General features: G+C 39.4%; 2 protein-coding genes and 1 pseudogene across 2 annotated transcripts; all 3 read right to left on the bottom strand.

Annotated features, from left to right (window-relative positions):
* Positions 1-2,449: 2,449 nt before the first annotated feature.
* Positions 2,450-14,061, bottom strand: LOC129780011 (uncharacterized). The gene is made up of 4 exons (XM_055787851.1): positions 13,924-14,061; positions 4,193-4,604; positions 2,851-3,631; positions 2,450-2,734 (listed from the first exon to the last, which is right to left on the bottom strand). The coding sequence occupies exons 2-4, from the start codon at positions 4,284-4,286 to the stop codon at positions 2,533-2,535; spliced, it is 1,077 nt and encodes a 358-aa protein (XP_055643826.1). The 5' UTR covers positions 4,287-4,604; positions 13,924-14,061; the 3' UTR covers positions 2,450-2,532.
* On the bottom strand, positions 9,561-9,682 carry LOC129780649 (U4 spliceosomal RNA; annotated as a pseudogene).
* Positions 14,062-14,317: 256 nt separating the features above from the next.
* LOC129780012 (putative RNA polymerase II subunit B1 CTD phosphatase RPAP2 homolog) lies at positions 14,318-15,393 on the bottom strand. The gene is made up of 4 exons (XM_055787852.1): positions 15,235-15,393; positions 15,061-15,175; positions 14,904-15,001; positions 14,318-14,840 (listed from the first exon to the last, which is right to left on the bottom strand). The coding sequence occupies exons 1-4, from the start codon at positions 15,336-15,338 to the stop codon at positions 14,396-14,398; spliced, it is 762 nt and encodes a 253-aa protein (XP_055643827.1). The 5' UTR covers positions 15,339-15,393; the 3' UTR covers positions 14,318-14,395.
* Between the last annotated feature and the right edge of the window lie 6,684 nt (positions 15,394-22,077).

Here is a 22,077-nt window from a genome sequence, read left to right as displayed (position 1 = left end):
AACGCCTGTTCAGTCCCTGAAGAAGAATGAGACATTGCATAAGAAGTTCCACCCCTCTACTTCTTGCGATTCTCCAGCGAGCTAGCATAGCAGTCTAGCAGCAAGGATCACATGATTTTCCAACCGAAAGCAGAAACCAATTAGAATCTAATAAGAACCAAGAGTGAAGGGAGAAGCAGAACATCACCAGCAGGAGTAAAATCAACTACGCCTCTCTGGAATTGAATCCTGGAATGAGAAATGACGGGCACGAATGGGAACAAGGGGAAACAGAGTGATACCTGAAAGAAAATAAAAAATACACAATATACCGTAACTTCGTAACTGAATTTCACAAAAATGGTAAATTAGAAAAAGGAAAAATGATAAAACTTTTCTTCGATGGAAAGCCTATTTGTAGTGTTTATGAAACCCGCTACATGTTGTCTCGCCGGAATATCGGTTTGTCGAGTAGCAAACCAGAGTAGCATTCATATACACCAGCAACGTAACGACCCGTCAGCATACGTTCAACGAAAACGACCGGCAGGATTTGTAGAAAAGAATAATTGACGGAGACGGACGGCTCGTTTGGTTTCTGTCTGGGCTTTGTGTCTCGGCTTTTGTTTGATTTGGTTGTACAGTAATTTACATCTAAATCGACATTAAGCTAATCGAACAGATCTGTGATCTGTGTGCAACACGTTTAATTAGACATTCTAACCTCTAATTGGACATTTTTGTAAACATTGAGTTCGAGGCCGAAATTATGGCCCCACATTATAAGTCGCCACCAGTCGCAAATGTCCAATTACTGGTCAAAACCGACTCCAATGCGACACTGAGTAGTGCCTCAGCATATCGCTTCATAAGTAACTTACTGTACTTTTTATGCCAACATATCTCTTAGCTCCAAATTTCGGAGTGAAAATCATTCGCGACTAGATGAAAGAATTATTCTATTTATTATTATTGTTGCATAAGGGTCGGACTACGGGGTTTAAGAATTTAAATAATTGAATTCAATGATTCTCATTGAATTTTTCAAAATTTAGAACTGATTCTAGGCATGCTGATTTGAAAAAGGGCATTGCAATTTAAAATTGTTGTAGGTGGCGACACCATGAATAAAATTAAATAAATCATTCGTTTGGCATCTGACGTGACGGTGCTGGTGGAAGCATTGAGTACATGTGTGAATTGGTGGAGACGTTGACGGAACGTAGACGTTCTTCTACGTAACGTGCTATGTGAATCGCACATAAAGCCGACTAAATGTGGACGTACCGCCCGGGCTTGCCGACGTGCCGAAAAACGACTCGAATTAAACCGAACCCAACCCGAAACAAGTGGGTCCGGTTCGAGAAAGTCGAACCAAAACAAAACGAAGTAAATTAGCGTTGACGACATTGTGCTTCGTGTGTTCTTAACGGCTTCGTGCATCCGATGGGACTTCGGCTTCGTGCACCCGATGGGGCGTCCACATTACATAACGAACCGAATATGCCGCCTGGTACAGGCCGATTGGCATCATTCGGCATAATGTGGGCGCGCCTTAACATACAACTCTAAATCACTTGCATAGCTTTAGGGCCCAACAAAATTGCTTGTCACTTCTAAGGGTGCTCATACACTGTTTGACCAAAGCCAAATATTTGACTCTTTTTGACAGATAAAATTTGGTCAACGTGTACTGATCAAATATTTTCTACACAAAACACGACAAGCAAATATTCAATTATTGGATGCCTAAAATATTTCTTCAGTCTGTTCTTCGAACCTGTCGGTACATGGTTAGGTTACCTTGAATATTTCAGTTGATTTTTTTCCATGTTCGGTGTTTGATATTGTTTACTACTGTTGAAAATTGAAGAGTGGCAAACAAAATAGTGTTTGTACAAATATCAAATCAAATCTTATCTGTCAAAAAATATCAAATATTTGACCTCCGGGCAAACAGTGTACGGCCACCTTAATGATCATTGAAATTGTTCTCGATTTTTATACGAATCATGACGCATTTGTGACGGCGCCAGTGGTTGTGTGGTTATCGTAACAGCCTCACAATCCGTTCGGCCTGGGTTCAATCCCAGCTGGCGTCGTTGGGATTTTCTGAGGCGAAAAATCTCTGGTTACGCCTTCCTTCGGAGGGGAAGTAAAAGAAGTTGGCCCGGCTCATGAGTTGTTGAGTCTGATAGGTAGGAACAGGTGGAGTCGCCTCCCTGATGTCGGTGATTGGCACTGAAGTGGCGGAAATAGGCCGACGAAAAAAAAGCGAAGATAAAAAAAAAAATAACGCAGTTATAGCTATATTTATACCAGTCTTTTACCGTTCGTTTTCGGAGCGTTTCGACACGTTTCTTCTGCCAACTAACTATATTCATCAAAACTTGATTAATTTAGGGAATTTCATTTCCTGTAACCGGATCGAAGGAATTTCTCAACAGTAACAAGAAAAAAACAAATAGAATCTAGTAAACTTTAGAACGCAATGCATCTGCTGCTGGTTTTGAGTCGTTATTTTTTTCCCGAAACAATATGAAAACCTTAAATTTACTTTTTTAGAATGCCACGTTTTCGAAGATACCTCACAATGAACGGGGTTGCGCCCAGGGTTATGCTGATTCTAACCGGGGCAAATACTTTGTGGACAGCATATGCAATCACGAACGTTCCTGCGCCTGCAGCTGCATTTCTAGCGAGCGCTGATTCGCCCCATCCGAAGCGCTCCAACATTGTCACCACGTCTATTCCGCTGAAAGAAAGAGAATAATGCCGAGTGTGAATTTGGGTTGAAATCCATTGGGTCAACAAATTTTTTGTGCCCACTGCTATCACACTGACAACAGTTCGTCTAGCACAGTCACAAACCTAGAAACCAGTAAATAACAAGCGCCCAAAGAAGCCAAACTGATCCCAACGTGAAACACTATCACGGTAGAACCATACTCTTTAACAGCTTTCTTAAGCATTTCCTTACGACTCACGATTGCTTTTGGTCGTGGTGTAGCTTCCGTTTCATTGGGAGCCTGTTCCTCAGTCATTTGTTTAGCTTTTGGCCGATCTTGGGCCAGAAAGGAGTGTTTTAGCGAAAATGTTCTTATACTACCATTATTGCTCATGAATGGATTAGTTTGCCTCGAGAGCAATTGGTTATATCGTTCTAGCATGCCGATTGTACCTTTTTGTGGTTTGTCCTCGTAGCTGGACCACGATGAGCGCACCTCCTTGCGCAGATTGATGTAGTGCGATGATTGCAGATCTTGGGCGAGAAATTTTCCCTCTTGAGCCCAGCCTCCGCCTGGCATATTCAAATGGGTAAATTTATGCAATCCTCCGAACGGACTCGGGACATTGCTCTGCATGGTGCAGTTTAGATTGACGGCGCCACGGCAATCATATGATGCAACGTGCGGATCGGATCCGGAGGTCCCATCGTTGGACTTGTCCACCGTAACGTCGATATGATTGGCAACGTGAGACGACTGATGGGTCAATATGGCGGACGAGTTGATATCGCGTGATCGTTGCGGCGAAAACCGTGTTGTCTCAGCGGGGTCAATGTTTTCCGGGAGAGGGAGAGCTGCGGCGACTGGATAGTCTCTCTGAACGGATACGTGCAGGCCTTGGCAGTGCTTGGGCGAAATGTTTGCTGGAATATTTGTGGTATCATGAATTTTTGTTTTTCACTAGATTTAAAAATGAACTTTGTAGATGTTGTGTCACATTGTGAAGATTACAGAGCATGTGGGTATATGATGAATACGTGAACATTTAACTATTAGTGATGCTTATAAATAATATATACAAATGTGAAAAACTATGTTATAATGATTGTCAAACAACATGCATTATCTGAAGTAATTTGGAAAATTCCTCTGCGTTTATATGCGGAAGCTGTTTTGTCGTAGCACATAAAAACATAACTTGTTTCAACTCTGTTCACGCGTCATCGGATTGCAAACTGTGAACGATGTTTACAGGATGAAAAAATGCATTGAATACATTGACCTCAAATCATACTTGATGAAACGAAATGAACAAACATTGTTTAAATTCTTTGTCTCGATAGTAATCAAATTGTCACAACATAAAGCATGTTGTAGGAAGGAGCATAAGGTGAAATTCATGTGGCATTGTCCCTACCAAAAGCGCATCGTAACACTTTTAATGTCGCAATCAATTTTCGAATTCAATGTTTTGGAAAACTTACCATCCTTTGAAACCATAGCGCCGGTGGACATCGATCGCCCAATGCCCTTGACTTTGAGCCCCGCTTTAAAAACTTGATGTACTTGCTGCGCCATTTCTCGTTACTCGTAGGTCCCTTCTTGGTACTATCAATTGCAGTGGATTCAGCTCTCAATTCGTTATCCGTAAGTTCACTATCAACCTCGATACCCTGTATTGTACTGCGTATCTGCTGTATTTTTTTATTGTGCTTCCCAGCTGACGCTGCACAAAGTCACAATGTTTTATCTTCACAGCCTTCTTCGCGCGAGTATCTCCGTATCCAGTGAATGCTAAACAATGACTGAGGAACGAAACGAATGCAAGTTTATCCAAATTCGTGTCGTATCGCAGTGTTGATGCAAAATTAAATTGGAATGACTGTGTGTTGAATGCTACCGGTCGAAGAGCAGAGATGATAAATTGATTAATACTTTCATAGAGTGTTCAATTTATTCTCATTTGAGATTGCTACAAAACTTCCTATGAGACTTAATAAACTAGTGTATATGAAATATTGATAAAGTTCTTTATTTAATGTGAGCCTAAATTATGTGATTTACTGTGTCTCAGAATATATAACTTCACATTTTAGTTTGTTAAATGGAGCGTTTTTGTTTCACATATTTATTAACTTCCCTGTTCTCTTGTAGAATTTTTTCGTAGTCGTCATGTAGGAAAGCAGAATAAAAATGTTGATTGAGGAATTTATTTCAAAAACTATTTTCACGTGGAGCATTAAATAGGAAATTATTGTTGCGAAGCCATCAGGCAGATTAACATACTGTTCTAATCAATCTCGAAATAACGTTCTTCTATTTCTAGTTTAATTGCGGATATGTTGCGAATAATTTGACTTTTTGACGTAGAACTACGTTTTTCATTAAGGGTGCCAAATCAGAGAACAGGTCACGTTTTTATGAAATAAAGTTAACGTTAATAGTTATTTTTGCCGCGATCGGATTTTGACGATTTACAAACCAAACGAATCGAAAATTCCCTAAGATTTGTCTGATATATTAAACATTACAATCCTCTGGTGTGAAATGGTTTAAATGGATGAAAACTAGAAACATTTCCATTTTCCCATACATTTGTTCTGCTCATTTGTGAGATTTCCTACCCGTGCTGTCAATAACGAGCAACATAGTGGCTTCAAGTTATCGATATATGGATATTTGTGTGCGTTATGAAGTGCATGCTTCATAACCCGTACGTGAAAATAGTACATCTTCACCACGCTGAAATTGTATTTGTATCCATTTGTATCTGCTCCTGTGTGCATTGCCGCGATGCAACAATCGACTAAATTTTTGAGGCTATGATGGGCGATTGTTTGTTGTTGTCGATTATGAAGGGTATGAATAATAGATCTCTGCTGAGGCAAATAATAATAGATCTAATAGATCTCTGCTGAGGCAATTATTATTTTTTTTTATTCGAAGCAGTTGACATCGCTTGATTTCCGTCATCATAAGGTCTTTGTTGGTACCTTTGACATTGCATCAATTCTGGAATTATGTATGTGGTTTGGCTTCACTTGCCAGTATCAAAACTTTCTCCACTAAGGATGACAACTGTGCTTATCTCAAGAATGAAAAAGTAATCCAATTTTTCTCGAGGCCAGTAATATTAACACTAAACCTACCACGGGGTCAAATGACCCATTTCAAACTTCTAGTCGAAATTTTCTTGCAAATTACATTGCACAACATAATTTGCATACACTACTTTTCTTATAACATACATCGAATGTATTTTTCAACGCAACGGGTCATTTGATCCTTGAAAACATTCATATGATATCAGAAAGATTTGTATGTGTGGCTGTGATATATAACCATTGCATTAAACATTTTTGCTATTACTTTATATATTTTGTTGTATTTGTGAATGAATAGTATTCACTAACCCGCTGTGGTAGGAATAGATATACATGAAACATCGGTAGGTTTAGTGTTAACAGAAGCGTTTATTCTTCTGTAGGAGCATTGTACCACTGCGACTCTTGGTTTGATCTATTGTGGTGCACTCCAGTTTACTATATATGCGCTGTCAGTTCGTGCCATCACTCAGGGAATAAGTGATACTCGCACTAGTACTTTGCATCTCCACCAAGAAGGTATGACTTCTTTTAAGAAGTTCCTTAGCTTTTTTGGTTCAGCAGATCATATCTAGTTAGGCATAAGAATGCCCTTTCCAAGGATCCGCAGTCTTTGCTGAATCAATACAGTGCATTGACACAGTAAATGTTCCGAAGTTTCAGCATCAAAATTGCAAAATCCGTTATTTTCCCAATTTTTTTGAGGTGATACCTGCTCGGACAATGTCCGGTCAATAGCCCAGTCAACATACTCAGATCGGCTTTATTCAAGCTAAGTAGGCTGCATGTTATTCTATTACAAGGTGTAATGAATAATCTTGATTGTCGTGATGTTGATAGAGCTCTCCAGTTGGCTACAATCATCGATGTTTTCCAGGATTTGATCTCGGATTTCAGACAGGATGCAGATAATCTGCAAAATGGCTCAGGTCCGACGAATTTAGTTGAAGATCCTGATCTTGCTAGGAGATCGGCTTTTTCATTACCTTCTATACCGCAGTGACCAGCCACTCAGTATAGATTAACTTCGTTAGTTACAGCTAGTTTTTTTAAAGGAATACATTCCCAAACTAACTATGACTGACAAGTATATGCTTTCAATGCATTTAGAGCTGCTTGGCTATCTGAGAAAATAAAGATACTGGCATACCTGTATTTCTTAGCCAAACAAATGTTCGTACATGTTAGAATAGCATGTATTTCTGCTTGAAAAACTGTAGGCCACTGTCCCATTGGAATTGAGACATCTATCCCTGGTCCAGTAATCCCAGCTCCTGTAGATTTTTCAATTTTTGACCCATCGGTGTAAAACACGAGTGATCCCGGACGAGTTATAGGACCACCTTCTTCCCATACGCTGCGATTGAATTCAATCACTTTGAAAGGAACGCTGAAGTTAGTCTCTATTTCCATCCAGTCTTCGTTCATGATTAAAATAGGGTTCAGTTGAAAATCTTTCAGGATTCGCAAGTGCCCCTTGAGATCTCCTTGTTGGAATTGTTTCGTACGTTTAAGCCTAAGAGCACCCTTTTCCGCTTCAAGTTGCACATATTGGTGCAGGGGTAGAAGGTATAAAAGAGCATCTAGGGCTTTGGAGGGTGTGCTGGGCATTGCTCCAGTAATAGATAGACATGCCAGACGTTGTAGTTTATCAAGTTCTTTCTGAGCTGATATTTGTGTTGTTTTAGGCCACCACACTAACGAAGCATAACTTAACCTGGGTCTCACAATTGCCGAGTATATCCAGTGAATCATTCTCGCTTTTAGACCCCATTTTTTCCGAATATATTACTACAAGCCCAAAGAGCAATTCGGGCTTTAGAAATAGCATACTCTAGGTGGTCGTTCCAGTTTAGCTTTTGGTCAAGTATGACACTTAAATATTTCGTTCGTTTGGAAAGCTCCAATTGTACACCTCCCAATCTAAGATTTGCAATTTTGTACTTTCTTTTCCTGGTGAATGGAATTATGACTGTTTTAGAAGGATTGACGCTGAGTCCTTCCAGTTTGCACCATTTTAGTGTGTAGTTTAGGGCTGTTTGCATTCTGTTGGAAATAGTATGCTCACATATACCCCTAACTAAGATAGTTATGTCATCGGCAAATTCAATGACTTCGTACCCCTGGTTAGTCAGATTGTTGAGCAGATCATCAACAACAAGAGACCACAGCAAAGGAGACAGAGCTCCTCCTTGAGGGCAGCCTCTTGTTGGTTTCGTCGTTAGAGTTGATCCTCCTAATTTGGCTTTTATCATTCGGTTGGCTAACATAGCATGTATCCACTTGGAGATGCACATGTCAAAACCACATTTATTTAGAAGCGTTTTTTTAAGAATAGCGCAAAATGAAAATTTCGCAGCATTCTAAAATAATATCCGAAGTTATAAACAAGCAACTTGAATAAAATAACAGCGTAGTTTTACGTCAACAATGCGGTCGTGTCTTGGACACAACCTCCCATAATTTTTTTTTATCATTTTTTATCATATTGTTGAAACCGACCGATAAAGACGCATTACTGCCGAGGTCATTACATAAAGTTATATAAAGTTAGTCTTGTTCCTGAAAGCTTAGCCGAAAACAATGACATAGTGAAACTGTCTGTTTCGCGATCGTCAGCGATAAGCCTCAAGCAAGGTGAATTTGAGAACTAAATTGACTACACCCGATTTTCATTTTGTACGGTTTTGCGAAATACCACTGTTTTTTGTCCAAGATGTATGCAATGTGGGCTTTTTGTTCGAAGATGTATCAGAAAATCAAGAATGTATGCATTATGCGCACTAGGGTGGCAATGGATGCATGGAAAAAATTTCATCATCAAATTTCAAAAACCGACCATGTACATTTGCTTTATTTGCTCAAAAAATGACCTGTGCAAATTTTCTGCTCAATCGGACATGATTTAGAGGTGCCTCAAAGCGCTCGAAGATTTGATTTTTTGATCCTCGGAAATTTTCCAAGGGGGGTGGGGGTAGGTGAGGGTGTCATTGAAAATGGTCATCTCGAATTTCAAAAAGTTACCCCATAAAAAATGTTCACTACCTCGAAAAAAACACCCTATGCAAAATATCAGCTCAATCGGATTTGAGATAAAGTAGCGCAAAGCGGTTAAACGTTGAAAAATCGTCGGGGGACAAAAAAAACATTTTTTAGCTAACTGTAAATCTCGACGATTTTGAGACACTTGGCATCAAACTTTTTTTTTTGAAAACCCCGATTTCCGGTGATGTTTCGGTTTTCAAAAAACTCAAACTTTGACCGTCTCGCGCCATTCTCCCTTAACACTTTGATCGCCCCGTCACCACGATCCGGGTAATGGGTGTATTTCCTGGGAGGCCCCGTCACCCAGATGTGGGTGACACATTTCTCGTTCAATTTGAATATGATTTTAAAACGGAATTTGATACAATAGGCACATTAATGTAAATATGGATAATGTAGAATAATCAAAAAATCAAAAACATAAAAATATAGTTTTCATACTATACTTTTAAACGGTTTTATTTAGCACTAGCTGACCCGGCAAATTTCGTCCCGCCCAAAATTTGTTTTTTTGTTATCAATACCTTCAAACATTCAAGTTTTCTTACTAAGCGCAAGTTCATGAGTCCAATAGCAGAACTGTTCATTGATTGATCTTCTAATCGACCCCGTTGAATTTACCTTTTATTATAAAATTCCTAGTATTTCTAACAAAACTCATCATTATAATATCAGATTATTTTCAGACACAATTCTCGTTCATGATTTTTCAACCACTTAAAAATAACATGTTTCTCCATTACATAGAATAAATTAGTTTTCAACTAGCAATAATCGCACCTCGGTAAAACCTCATTGGTTACGATATCGCCACTGCGCAAAGCTTCATGGAATAAATGTTTTATACAGAAAATATGATAGAATAAAGACAGCCCTAAATCGGACAATTCCTTCCTCGAGTTCTGCTCTTATCAACACATCCGGCGATCCTTTTTTTTGTATATATAGAAGAAGATATAGGAGTACGTTTCATCACATTAAAATCCATTTCCAGTTTCGAACAAAGATCAATTTCGCTAGCGCAAAGCGCAAAGGGTCTAACTAGAATAGAAACATTTATTGCACTCTAAAACCTTCACATGTCAAATTTGGTTTCATTTGCTCGAATAATTCTCGAAAAAATGCAGAAATATGTTTCATTTGTAAGGCAGCCCACCCCCCACCCCCCCTTAGAGAGGGGGTGGAGAGTCTAACTACCATAGAAACATTTATTGCACCCTAAAATCTCAATATGTCTAATTTGGTTTCATTTGCTAGATTAATTCTCGAGTAATGTAGAAATTTGTGTTTAATTTGTATGGCAGCCCCCCTTAGAGAGGTGGGAGGGATCTCAACTATCACGAAAACCTTCCCCGGTCCCAAAAACCCCTACATACCAACTTTCATGTTGATCGGTTCAGTAGTTTCCGAGTCCATAAGAACCAGACAGAAAGAAATCCATTTATATATATATATATATATATATATATATATATATATATATATATATATATATATATATATATATATATATATATATATATTACTTACTGTAAATATGTTTGTATGTTTATCTGCAGGGTTGTCTCACATCAATAGAAATTTAACCTCCTTCCTGTTGACCGATTGAACTGAAATTTGGAGCACGCCTTTATCTCTGCTGTCGTTATAAAACTGCGCAATCCATGATCTTGAAAATCCAAGATGGCGGCCGCTACAAAATGGCGGACTACATACTTTATCAAAACCCCATCAATATGGGTATCAAATGAAAGGCCCGGTTTTCCTCTAAAACTTATAACATAAAATTATTGGGCGATCTTTTCGAAAAGATCGATCTTGTCGAATCGATTTTCCAAACGGCGTAGGAATTGATCCACTGATTAAATCGGTACCAAAGAATCGATATTCGCTGAATCGATCATTACTGAATCGATCTTTGAAAAGTTAAAAGCTTTTTTTCGATTTACCTGCTTATTCTATATGAATATGGTTTTTTTTCTTTGAACAGGGGATACAAATTTCATATTTCTATTCAAACATCAAAAGCATTTTGGTTTGTTCCTCAACATGAAGGACATAATGCATTCATCTTGTCACGTCAGGCAGTCGTTTTATTGAATAAATTAATTGAAAAAGCATTATTAGATTCAACAACCGCTATTCAATAATAGCTCAAAACGATACCGCCCAGAACTCAATTTAAACTGATCCCGTAAAAGCCAATCGTGCCATACATCTGTCATTTAAGCCAGCGCTACACGATGCTACGAACACCCTCGAATGCTGGACGCTCGATGATTCGACGCATCGTGTAGTCGACTGACGAGCTACGAACCTCCAATGTCGAGTGTCGAATATTCGCGTTGGAAGGTAATCCGTTCGTTGTGGATTACCTTCCAACGCGAGCGACACGAGTCAAAGGATTTTTGTCATTCGTTGATTCGACACTCGATGACATTCGATACACCGCTACACGATTCGTCCGAATCTATCTTTGACAGATTGGTTTGTTTACAAGTTTTAGGTGAAGGAACTGTGAAATTGATTCTCAAAGTTCAAAATATTCGGCGAAATATTGCATTCTAATAATGTTGATTTGAAGCATTTTTAATTTACAGCCCGATTTCAGTACAATTGCTACGGCAGCAATTTGAATACTCGCATCGTCATTCAGTTTCCTAACGTTTTTGATGGTAAATAAAAACAATAAACATTCGATCCAAATACTCGCCGATTGTTTGGGCCGATTGCTTTGAATCGAATATTCACTTCACCGTGTAGCAGCACATTCGTCACAACATTTGACGATTCATCGAGTCAAATGTTTGAGTCCAACATTCGAGTAAAACGTTGGACGAATCGTGTAGCGCCCGCATTAGTCGAAGCCGATTCTTGATTTTGGCGTCAGTTCTAAAAAACAACCTTTCGCCTCTAATTGTTGTCAACATCAGGCTCAGTGATCCTTTGCGCAACTGGTACATCCCCTCACTAGCTGCCGCTAATTCTGTCTTTGTCAAGATTTGTACAGAAATAAATCGTAGAAGAAGCGATCCAAATGTTGACAATATGTTTCAAAAAAAAGTTAGTTTGCCTTTGGTGAGATAAAAAATAGATGTATGCTGAAAAATAAATCTTCAAAAAGTTTTTTCAAAATCGAAAAGATCGAAAGCAAAAAATCGATTTTCTCGAATACAAAAAAAAATCGATCCAAAAAATCGAAAGATCGATCTTCTAAGAATCGATCCGATATCGCCCAATCCTACTTCAGATACAATTTTTGTAAGCGACGTAATGACGTGCCGTTCATTTCGTCGTTATTGCTTATTGGAAGTTCGAAACGCTAAAACATTTACGATGAGAATTTATTGTAACTCATTGTATGAATTCACTGGACAATAATTTTTTTTCGAAAAGTTTTCCTTCATGGAGAAGTACATGGTTGGAAGGATACGTTAATAACCAACATTGCCTTATTTAGTCCGATTAGCAGCCACAAGCAATATAAATGTGTCAATTCTTTCTTTCTTTGTTTTTAAGAGGCTTTAAACTTTGCAGTTCATTCGCCTCTAAACGTGTCAATGCATATTGAAAAATGTACTGTTTTCTTGCGATTGCTGGCGCGGAGGAATCATAGGCCCGCACTTCTTCAAAGAAGATGAGAACAACATTACTGTCGTTATCATGCTCATTTTCAAATTTTTTACTGTCCAAAATACACGAACTAATGCCACATGCCGCAAACTACACGAAATGATGAACCTGTTGAGCAATGCATTTGGTGAACTGTTCTTCTCTCGTTTTGAACCAGTGAATTAGTTCCATTATATTACATTACATTCTGCGATTTGAGACCGTTCGACTATTTTTTGTTGTTGGTGTATGTCAAAGAAGATAGCATCAAACGTGTTATCGGCGAGATAACATCTGTATGGATCACCTAATAGCGAATTCGTGTTTGTTCAGTTTCAACCCCAGTGCCGCACTAACTGCCGTCAAAACGTTTTTTTATTCACTCAGTTTCGCACTCAGTGTCGCACTAGTTCGCCCCGAAACCTGTTAGTTTCGCACTGAGATGTTTCACGGGTTGGCACTCGGGTTCACCAATACAACTATACTGAATTGTCAAGTTCAGTATTGTTTTGGAAAAATCTAATAATAAAGACTATGAAAATGGAAAACCCGCTGCTCTTGCTTTTGTATTATTGGAATCGTAATTCAATTCGGATTCTGATTTTGAAGGGTATATTCGTGTAGATGGCATTAAGCTCCATGTGCTTTCATTGGGAGGCGAAAATTATTATGGATATTCAGAAGGAATAAACATGCTCTCAAAATCAAAATTATAAATGAAAATTTACTTTAACGTATCGAATATTTAATTCATGTAATGAAAAAAGAGGGTTTTTTCCGATATCGCAGAAACAATGAACGAAAACTGTGTCTAACGATGATTGCATATTATAATAGTAATTATTTGTGGAACAAACAGGAAATGCATCGACAAATGGTTGAGTGAGTGTCAGGACTACATGTGTTAGGTAATCAAACAATATAAAGTAAAAATTTTCATTCAAACTTATATATTTTTACACTGCATTTGACCCTTCTGATCTGATAGAGAATAATTTACCTTCCAAGCACTAATATCGCCACCAGAAGTCAACACTGTACATTTGTCGTCGCAAATATAAATAAATCAGACTATATAACGCACACCAACAAACCACCGCATTCGTGAAACTGAAAACGTTTTTTTATTACAGAGTCAGTGTGGCACTGACTCAGTTTTAAAAACGATTTCGCTATGAAACATCGTCGTGGTCAACACTTACATGAAATCATCTTCAAAAAATAAATGGCAAGGATTGACGCCCCAATAACGAATTTCATATTTTTTACAATTTTCCTGTTCACTCTGTAGATGAACAAGTTTATGAGACAAATAAACTTTGTTATAACCACTGTCAACAACACAATAGTTTGCCCTACATTGATAAAATAATATATAAACACTTCATTGAGCTACATCTTCCGGTCGTATTTTCTCTGTATTGTCATTGTTTATTGTGAAGTTTACTACTTACATAAAATTCAGGACTCTCAGGTAGCGATTACTTGTAAGCGAACTTAAGAATTATACTGAATGCACAACGATAATTGACTTCAAAAAATTCCTCCAACATTCATCCTTCTAAATGTTGTGACAGAAACTGTTATAGGTATCGAACTGTTCATTCGATGTGTATGTTTATGGACAACAAAGAATTTAGGTGAGAGATCCATATCAAATATGTTTTGAATATTTTTTTAAATGCATATTAGCTTCTTACTTAACTATGACGAATAAAATAGAAAACCGATTACTCGCGGTAGGCTCGATTCTAGTTTTTCTAGATTCCAGGGTGACCTTTTTGACTAAGCAGAAATTATTTTGGCATGATTTTATTTTTCTCAGTCATTTAGAACATAATGGTACCATTACAAGGTTTATTTATCTCTTTATTATTTGCATGAAATATTCAAAAACGTGTCCTCAGAAATTATTGTCCACAACGTCTAGTTCTGTAACGATAATGCCGTCATTCCTGTTGCTAGTTTATCTTCCTCACATTCAACTCCATCGTCACTACCTTCTGCGAGCAAATCACTGTCTTCATGTGCATTCTTACTTTCCTGTTTTTGAATACAATCCGGTAATACTTCTACTTTTGTATTGGTATTTTTCTCCACAATCTTCAGTTCGTCCACATTGATTGGAGAGATCGAATTCATTGAACTCATGAAAGTATTTTCGCCGCCCGAATTAAGGCTTTCGCCATCACTCAGGAGTCTAAATTTCGGAATATCTTCTTGATTTCTCAGCCAAAGTGGGCTGGTCAGCATTTGACCTTTGATATAGTTGGCTGATTTAAAGCAATCCCCGCTGCAAAAGTTTTTCCTCTCTGTAATGTCGTACACCTTTTTTTTAGAGAGTGATATCACAAACTGTTGACTTGGTATGCTGCAATTTGAGAAGCAAAAATTAATTATTTTTGTACTAGAGTGAGACTATGAAAATTTATACTTTTCAAGCTTCTTTTCACACAACGGGTACCCACAAAGGCGATCAATTGCTCTTTCTACAATCACATCTTCAAAGTGACTTTGATTGATATCTCTCAACTAAAAAGTGATATAATTACAGCTCATCAGAAATGAATTAATGATTTTATATGGCTCACCATCAACAGAAAGTGCTCCACATCTTCAACTGGTTCCAGCATTGATTGGACAATTTTCTGTGCTTTAGCATTGCATGCTTTTTTCTTTTGTAATGCCAATTTCAGTTGGTCTTTGCTAAAAAAAAAGAAAGGAACTTGAAGAGATCATGTATAAGCTCTATATGATTTGTATACCTGAAGTTCCTTGCACGACGTGGTAGTTCCGTTCGATTAACTTTCTGCTTTTCTTTCATGTAATTTTTATCACGAAAGACGTGAAAAGTTTCATCGTCGAACATTTTTGTGCTTCAGATATCTGTGTGATTGAATAAATTGACAGTTTTCGATGTATATAAATAAAGATGTGTCAAATTAAGGGTAAGTTTAGCGTCTCTGGTTCTGCTTCCGCGTTACCACCAAGATCAATAGAGAGGATAACCAAGACGCCTAGAAGTATATCCTAAGGTGGGCCAACTTGCTAAAACCACTCTTCAGCCATCTTGGAAGTCTACTGTGTTTTGTTTATAACCAAAACACAATATGCAGTCTGTCTTATTCACGCTTCAAGTAAATATTTTTTCTTCTGCTTTCTCCCGTACTGTTTTCATATACCGTTCCCATAACCAACTTAGTGACGAAACGGCCTTACCTTAGGATATATTTCTATGCGCCTTGAGGATAACCAATAAATCAGAGTCAAATGATTAAATGAGAGGTGTGACCGTTTGGTTCTAGGTCATGCGAAGTCAATTAAATTTATTTTTCCAGCAGATTTTGCTTGAAAAAAGAATTTCTTGCACCTTTCTCTTCCATACTGTTTTTCCCAGGTGTATGGCACGATTATCGCTATCTTACTCTTCCTACCGTCATCGCATATCTCACTATCCCTCTGCTGTAAAAGTTCATCATCGACATCACGATATGTCAGATGGCGGTAAATTGGTAATTCACGATTGTGTCGAGGTAATAATTTGTGTCCCAAACTCGTTAGTGTAATCTCTATCAGATTAGAAGGCACAAAGCCGGTTTTTAAATGTTAAAATTTGAATGAAAATTTTCACATCATGTTATTTAATTACTTGAAACTCGTATTTCTGACTTTCATTCAACCATATAGCTATACAATTCCAAATTTGTTGCTGAATTCTCATTATTATATAAAATTGTCTTCATAAACAATTTTCGTATGAGACTTTTTCACCACCTGCAAACAAAAATGTTTTTAATTCAAATAGAATACTAATTTGATATGAAAAAGCAAATTTTCATTCATAACGTTTTCGTGACCAGGGATTTGTTTATTTATCTTTTCATCGAACCAGAATTGAAACAAATGTTATAATTTGTATAATTCGTATTTTTATTCATTTGAATGAAAGAAAAAAGTTTAATAGAGCGCTCTAGCGCTAAGAATAATAAAAGCTTAACTGTTGGAAACACGGAGTGTTTACAAATCTTTCGAACGACCTTAAAAGCAAAAAGCGTTGCTTCACGTTTGTATCGCTTTAAGCTGAAATGCGATTTCATTTATTATTTAATTCATTATAAATACAATAATATTTACATTTTTTCGTTCCTTTTTAAGTAAATTTCATAAACTTCTCCGTAAATAAAGTACAATATAATTTGGAAATAAATGCTGCTCACTCGACTATCTTGTTTGCTTATGGCGTTTGGTTTGTTTATTCCGGACATACCCTTGACACATCGTTACATATGTCTGTCGAACAGCCCGCTGTTGATGATATGGCTGTTTGATCTGCCCTACGGTTTTCTCTGGCAACATCCCCCGCCCCGTATTGCTGGTGATTTGACCCAGCCATACCACTATCTTCAATTTCGAAAACCGCCAGCTTGGAGACTGGTCTTTGAAAAACACCGCTACTAGTTTGCACATCTGCTCTGCGAATGCGTTCATCCTTTCCAGGATACACCCTAATCACCCGCCCTCGCATCCAGCTGTTCCTCGTTGCTTCATCCACTATCAGAACTAAGTTCCCCACCGCAACGTCCTTCACTTCACCTAGCCATTTGCTGCGATTTGCAATCGTTGGGAGGTACTCCTCTATCCAGCGTTTCCAGAATTGGTCAAGAAGCATTTGAGCATGATTCCAGTTGTTCTTCAAGCCCACACGCTCATCTATAGGAGACTTCGTTGGTTGTACGACGCCTGATGAACTGAGCAGTAGAAAATGGTTCGGTGTTATGGATTCCTCGTTGTCCGAATCAACTGGAATATATGTCAGCGGCCTCGAGTTCACCATCGACTCAACCTCAGCTACTATCGTGGAAAACGTTTCATCATCGGGTTTTTTTGAAGACGAAAGAGATGTTAATGCTGTTTTCACCGTTCTCACCATGCGTTCCCACGCACCGCCCATGTGGGGAGCAGCAGGAGGGTTGAAATGCCATTGAGTAATGGTGTTGGTGAATGTACTTGCAAGTTGCTTGTTGATTCCTTGTATTTCTTTCACCAATTCGTTGTTTGTACCACGAAAATTTGTTCCCTGGTCGCTATATATGTCCTGTGGGGAGCCTCTTCTGGCTATAAATCGGCGAATGGCGAATTTACAGGATTCTGTAGAGAGGGAGCCTGTGATTTCTAGGTGGATTGCCCTCACGGTCATACAAGTGAACAACGCTATCCAACGTTTGACATTGGATCTTCCAACTCGAATCAGGAACGGTCCACAATAATCCACGCCCACGAATGTAAAAGGTCTGACGTAGGGAGTTAAACGAGCTGCTGGTAGAGGCGCCATCCGCGGTGTTTTCGGGAACGATTTGTACACGCGACACCACATACACTCCTTTGCCACCTTGCGAACGACAGCGCGCAGTTTAGGGATATGAAACTTCTGCCTTACTTCATTCACAACAGTTTCACTGTGACTATGCCCAAATTTGCGATGGTATGATTCAACTAGCAACCTAGTTACATAATGGTCCTTTGGCAGAATTATTGGCTTCCTCGTTTCGAAAGGCACACATAGAGCCTCGCTTATACGGCTATCGGATCGAATAACTCCATCTTCATCTAGAAACGGCGAGAGCTTGTACAACACACTGTTTTTATTCAACGGATGTATATTTTGATTTCTCTGGAGTATTTCTACTTCAACTGAATAACTTTCTGCTTGAATTTGTCGATACACATAGATTTCCGATTTCTCCAGATCTGCGCGCAATACACCTCCGAATTTGTTTGTCTTCGATGGGTCTTTGGGGCCATCTCTACAAATTCGGGTGAAGCAATAAATATACGCCACCGTTCTAATCAATCGCTCAAATTTAGAGAAGCGCTCGAAGAAGATGAGCGATTCTACTCTGTGGTGTTGATGAACACGACTTACACGAATTTCTTCTGATGTTTCAAATAAAATACCCTTTGAACGAGGCCAGCTTTCTTCGCTGTCATAGAGAAATGCTGGGGCTTTGAACCAGTGAGAATCAGAGCTAGACACGGAGTTTTGATTCCATTTAGTAGCTTCATCGGCCACATTCAACTGCGATGATACCCATCTCCATTCGGCCATAGTAGATTCATTCAGGATTTCTCCTACACGAACAGCAACATATTGTTTGTAACGGCGGTGGTCAGAGCGAATCCATGCTAGGACGGTACTAGAATCAGTCCAAAATGTGCGTCGCTTGATCTCTAAGGTGTGGTTCTCGGCGATCATCCTCGCTAGACGAACTCCAATTACGGCCGCTTGCAACTCGAGTCGGGGCACGGAAAGACACTTCACAGGGGCAACTTTGCTTTTCGATGATACCAACGAACATCTAATCCTTCCTCGCTCCACAATACGAAAATATGCTACACATGAATAAGCTTCTTCACTTGCGTCCACGAAAACATGGAGATCTATATCGTCGTAGCTACAACGCTCGTACCTTTGGAAGTAACAACGCGGAATCGTTATCAACTCGAGACTTCGAAGATTTTCCAACCAGCGTCGCCATCTATCGTAAATTTCGTTTGTCACTGTCTCATCCCAGTCTGTGCCAGATTTCCAAACTTCTTGTAGAATGATTTTCCCTTGAATTATCACCATTGATATCAGTCCAAGAGGATCGAAGAAACTCATGACAGAGCGAAGAATTTCCCGCTTTGTAGGTGTTGAATCACGTTCGAAAAGACTTTTAATTACATCGTTATCTCCAAAGGTGAATCGAAAGACGTCTTCATCCGTAGACCACTTCAGCCCAAGAACTCTTCCACACACGTTTGATTTGTCGATGTTGAATTGCTTAGAATGTTCTGTCATATTTTCTCCTAGCCGCTGCACCACTTCCTTAGAATTCGACAACCAATTTCTAATTTGAAATCCTGCCCTTCCATGAACAGTCTTTACTTCTGTCGACACTTCTACTGCTTCATCGACACTATCGAAACTGCCTAGATAGTCATCCATATATTGGTCTTCTATAATTGCCTTCGATGCTTTCGGATATTGATGTTCTAATTCTCTGGCGTTCAAATTCTTTACAAATTGTGAACTACATGGGGAGCACGCTGAACCAAATGTTGCCACATCCATCTGATAAACATCGATGGAAAGCGATGAATCGTCCCTCCAGAGGAACCTCTGCGATTGACGATCAGACTGGCGAATCAGAATCTGGTGGAACATTTCTCTGATATCACCACTAACTGCGATCTGTCGTTGGCGGAACCGGAACAGGACTCCGGGCAGCGATATCAGAAAATCTGGTCCTTTCAAGACCATATCGTTAAAAGAAATGTGTTCTGTTTTAGCGGCTGCATCCCACACAAGGCGGACCTTATCCGGCTTCTTCGAATTTACGACTACGCCCAATGGGAGGATCCCCACACGTCGGGGATCCGATGAAGTTTCTTCCTCTGCTGTTATTTTGTGTGCATAACCCTTTTGAAGGTACTCTGCTATTTGCACTCTCACTCTGTCGTACAGTTGTGGGTTTTTGTTTAATCTATTCTCCAAACAATGTAGCCTGCGTTCTGCAGTCAACCGGCTGTCAGGGAACTCCAAATTGTCGTATCGCCAGAGTATACCTGTCTCGAAACGACCTGTTCGAGTTCGGGAAGTGGTTTCCTCCAAAATTGTACGAGCCCGTTGATCATCCACAGATTCAATAGGACGAATAGCGGACACTCCTTCCTCCTCGATATTAAAGAAATTTTGTACGAGGTGGTGCAAGTCTTCGTCCTGTGATCGTGCGCATAAGTGCACGTGTCGATGATCGTAACTATTTTCAGGATCCCGCACGCTTCCGTGAATGGACCAACCCAGTCTTGTTTTCGCTGCCACCGGTTCATTTGATCTACCTTCTCTAACTTTAAAATTGGTGATCAGATGTGTATTGTTTAAACCAATAAGTAAGGATGGAACAACGTTATGATAGTCAGCCACTGGAAGCCCACGTAAATGTTGGAATTGGTTCTGCATATCACTGCATTTTAACGTCTGTGTCGGTAAGTTCAAATTTCTTACGGTATGAACATTTTTCAATGGGAATTGTTTATTAATCCCACGACCAGATATTTTTAACTGTATAACACAGGAATCGGATTCCCTCCTAGTAACGTTTCCGGTCCATTGTAAACAAAGGGAATCTACCTTACCCTCTACTCCAAGCTGATCAGAAAGTTTCTTATCCATCAATGTTAACTCCGACCCGTCGTCCAGAAACGCGAATGTGTCTACGGAAACATTTTTCCCATAAACGGTAATGGGAATTATTTTAAAAAGAATGCACTTCCCCTTGTTATGATGGATCGTGACTGTTCCGGACGTCGCTGCTTGTTCACCCAAATTGGTTCTATCGCGTGATTTGGTGGAGTGGGGAAGTCTATGGTGCCGATATTCGCAACCGTCGATCCCACAAACAAAGCTCTTACAAGGTCGCTTCCCATGTAGTACCAAACAACGACGACACAAATGATGCAACTGAACTGCTTTCCAACGACTATCGACATCAAGTTTTTTGAATTCAAAACAGTCCTTAACTTTATGTCCACTCCGTTGACAAACTGGACACGGTTTCGGCTGACTGTCTGAAGAACCAAATGTGCTACTGTTGTTTTCTATCGCGTGTGCATTTATGAAACCCTTCCCTTTCGCCTGCTCATACTTTTGGGAACTTCGTACTGCGGGCGGAACTATATGACTGACCGCCGAGACTATTGAAGACATGAACTCTCCCAACGTTAGTAAATCGGGCGATACGATTTAGCGTTGGTAAAGCGCCCAATCCAATTGTATGTTTGTTGGCAATTTATCCACTAGTTCATTTAGCAGCATTGGATTTTTCAAAAAACTATCCATCCCCACTGCTTTGAGATGGGCACATAAATTTTGAACGATTAGCCCGAAATTCAAAAGCGTTTCCAATTTGTCCGCCTTTGGCGGTGGTGTTGATCGTACTTTAGATAAAAGATCATTCGCAATTATCTCCGGTCTCCCATAGAGCGTATACAAGGTGGAGAGAACATTCGATACCGTTGACGGGTGTAACAGGAAACTTTTCACCGCGTCTAAAGCACTGCCCTTTATACTCCGTTGCAATCTCATAAGATTCTCTGTGTCTGTATAACCGCATATTTGTGTAGAGTTATTGTAGCTGGTCACGAAAATTGGTCAATCGGACGGGTCCCCACTGAAGACTGGCAGCTCTTTGGGTACCACGTGGCGAGCAGCCAATTGGTGTGCGCTGGGCCCAACGATAACATTAGCCGGTGAATTTGCTGCTAACGAGGTGGAAACAACGGGTGAACGGTGATTGAGGACAGTCATACCGGGTGTTTCATTATCACTACAAATAACTGTGTTTTGCATTGCTCTTGGAGCGACGGAGGACGGGTGTTGATTTACATTACATGCATCGGGTGTTGAACAAGATAGTGGTTGGCAATTTATAGGGTACATTGATTGTAGCGGCGGGTTCACATAATTTATTTGTGTATTTTCTGTATACTGACCTGCACTCGGTTGAACTCTGGACGTTGAACAGGCCCCCAACGGGGTAGGCTTACCTCATTCCTAATTGGTGATT

The sequence above is a fragment of the Toxorhynchites rutilus genome, chromosome 3 (genome assembly GCF_029784135.1).
Source record: "Toxorhynchites rutilus septentrionalis strain SRP chromosome 3, ASM2978413v1, whole genome shotgun sequence".
NCBI lineage: Eukaryota > Metazoa > Arthropoda > Insecta > Diptera > Culicidae > Toxorhynchites > Toxorhynchites rutilus.
The sequence above is the reverse complement of the archived record's forward strand: the minus strand, read 5'-3'. Positions and strand labels throughout refer to the sequence as shown.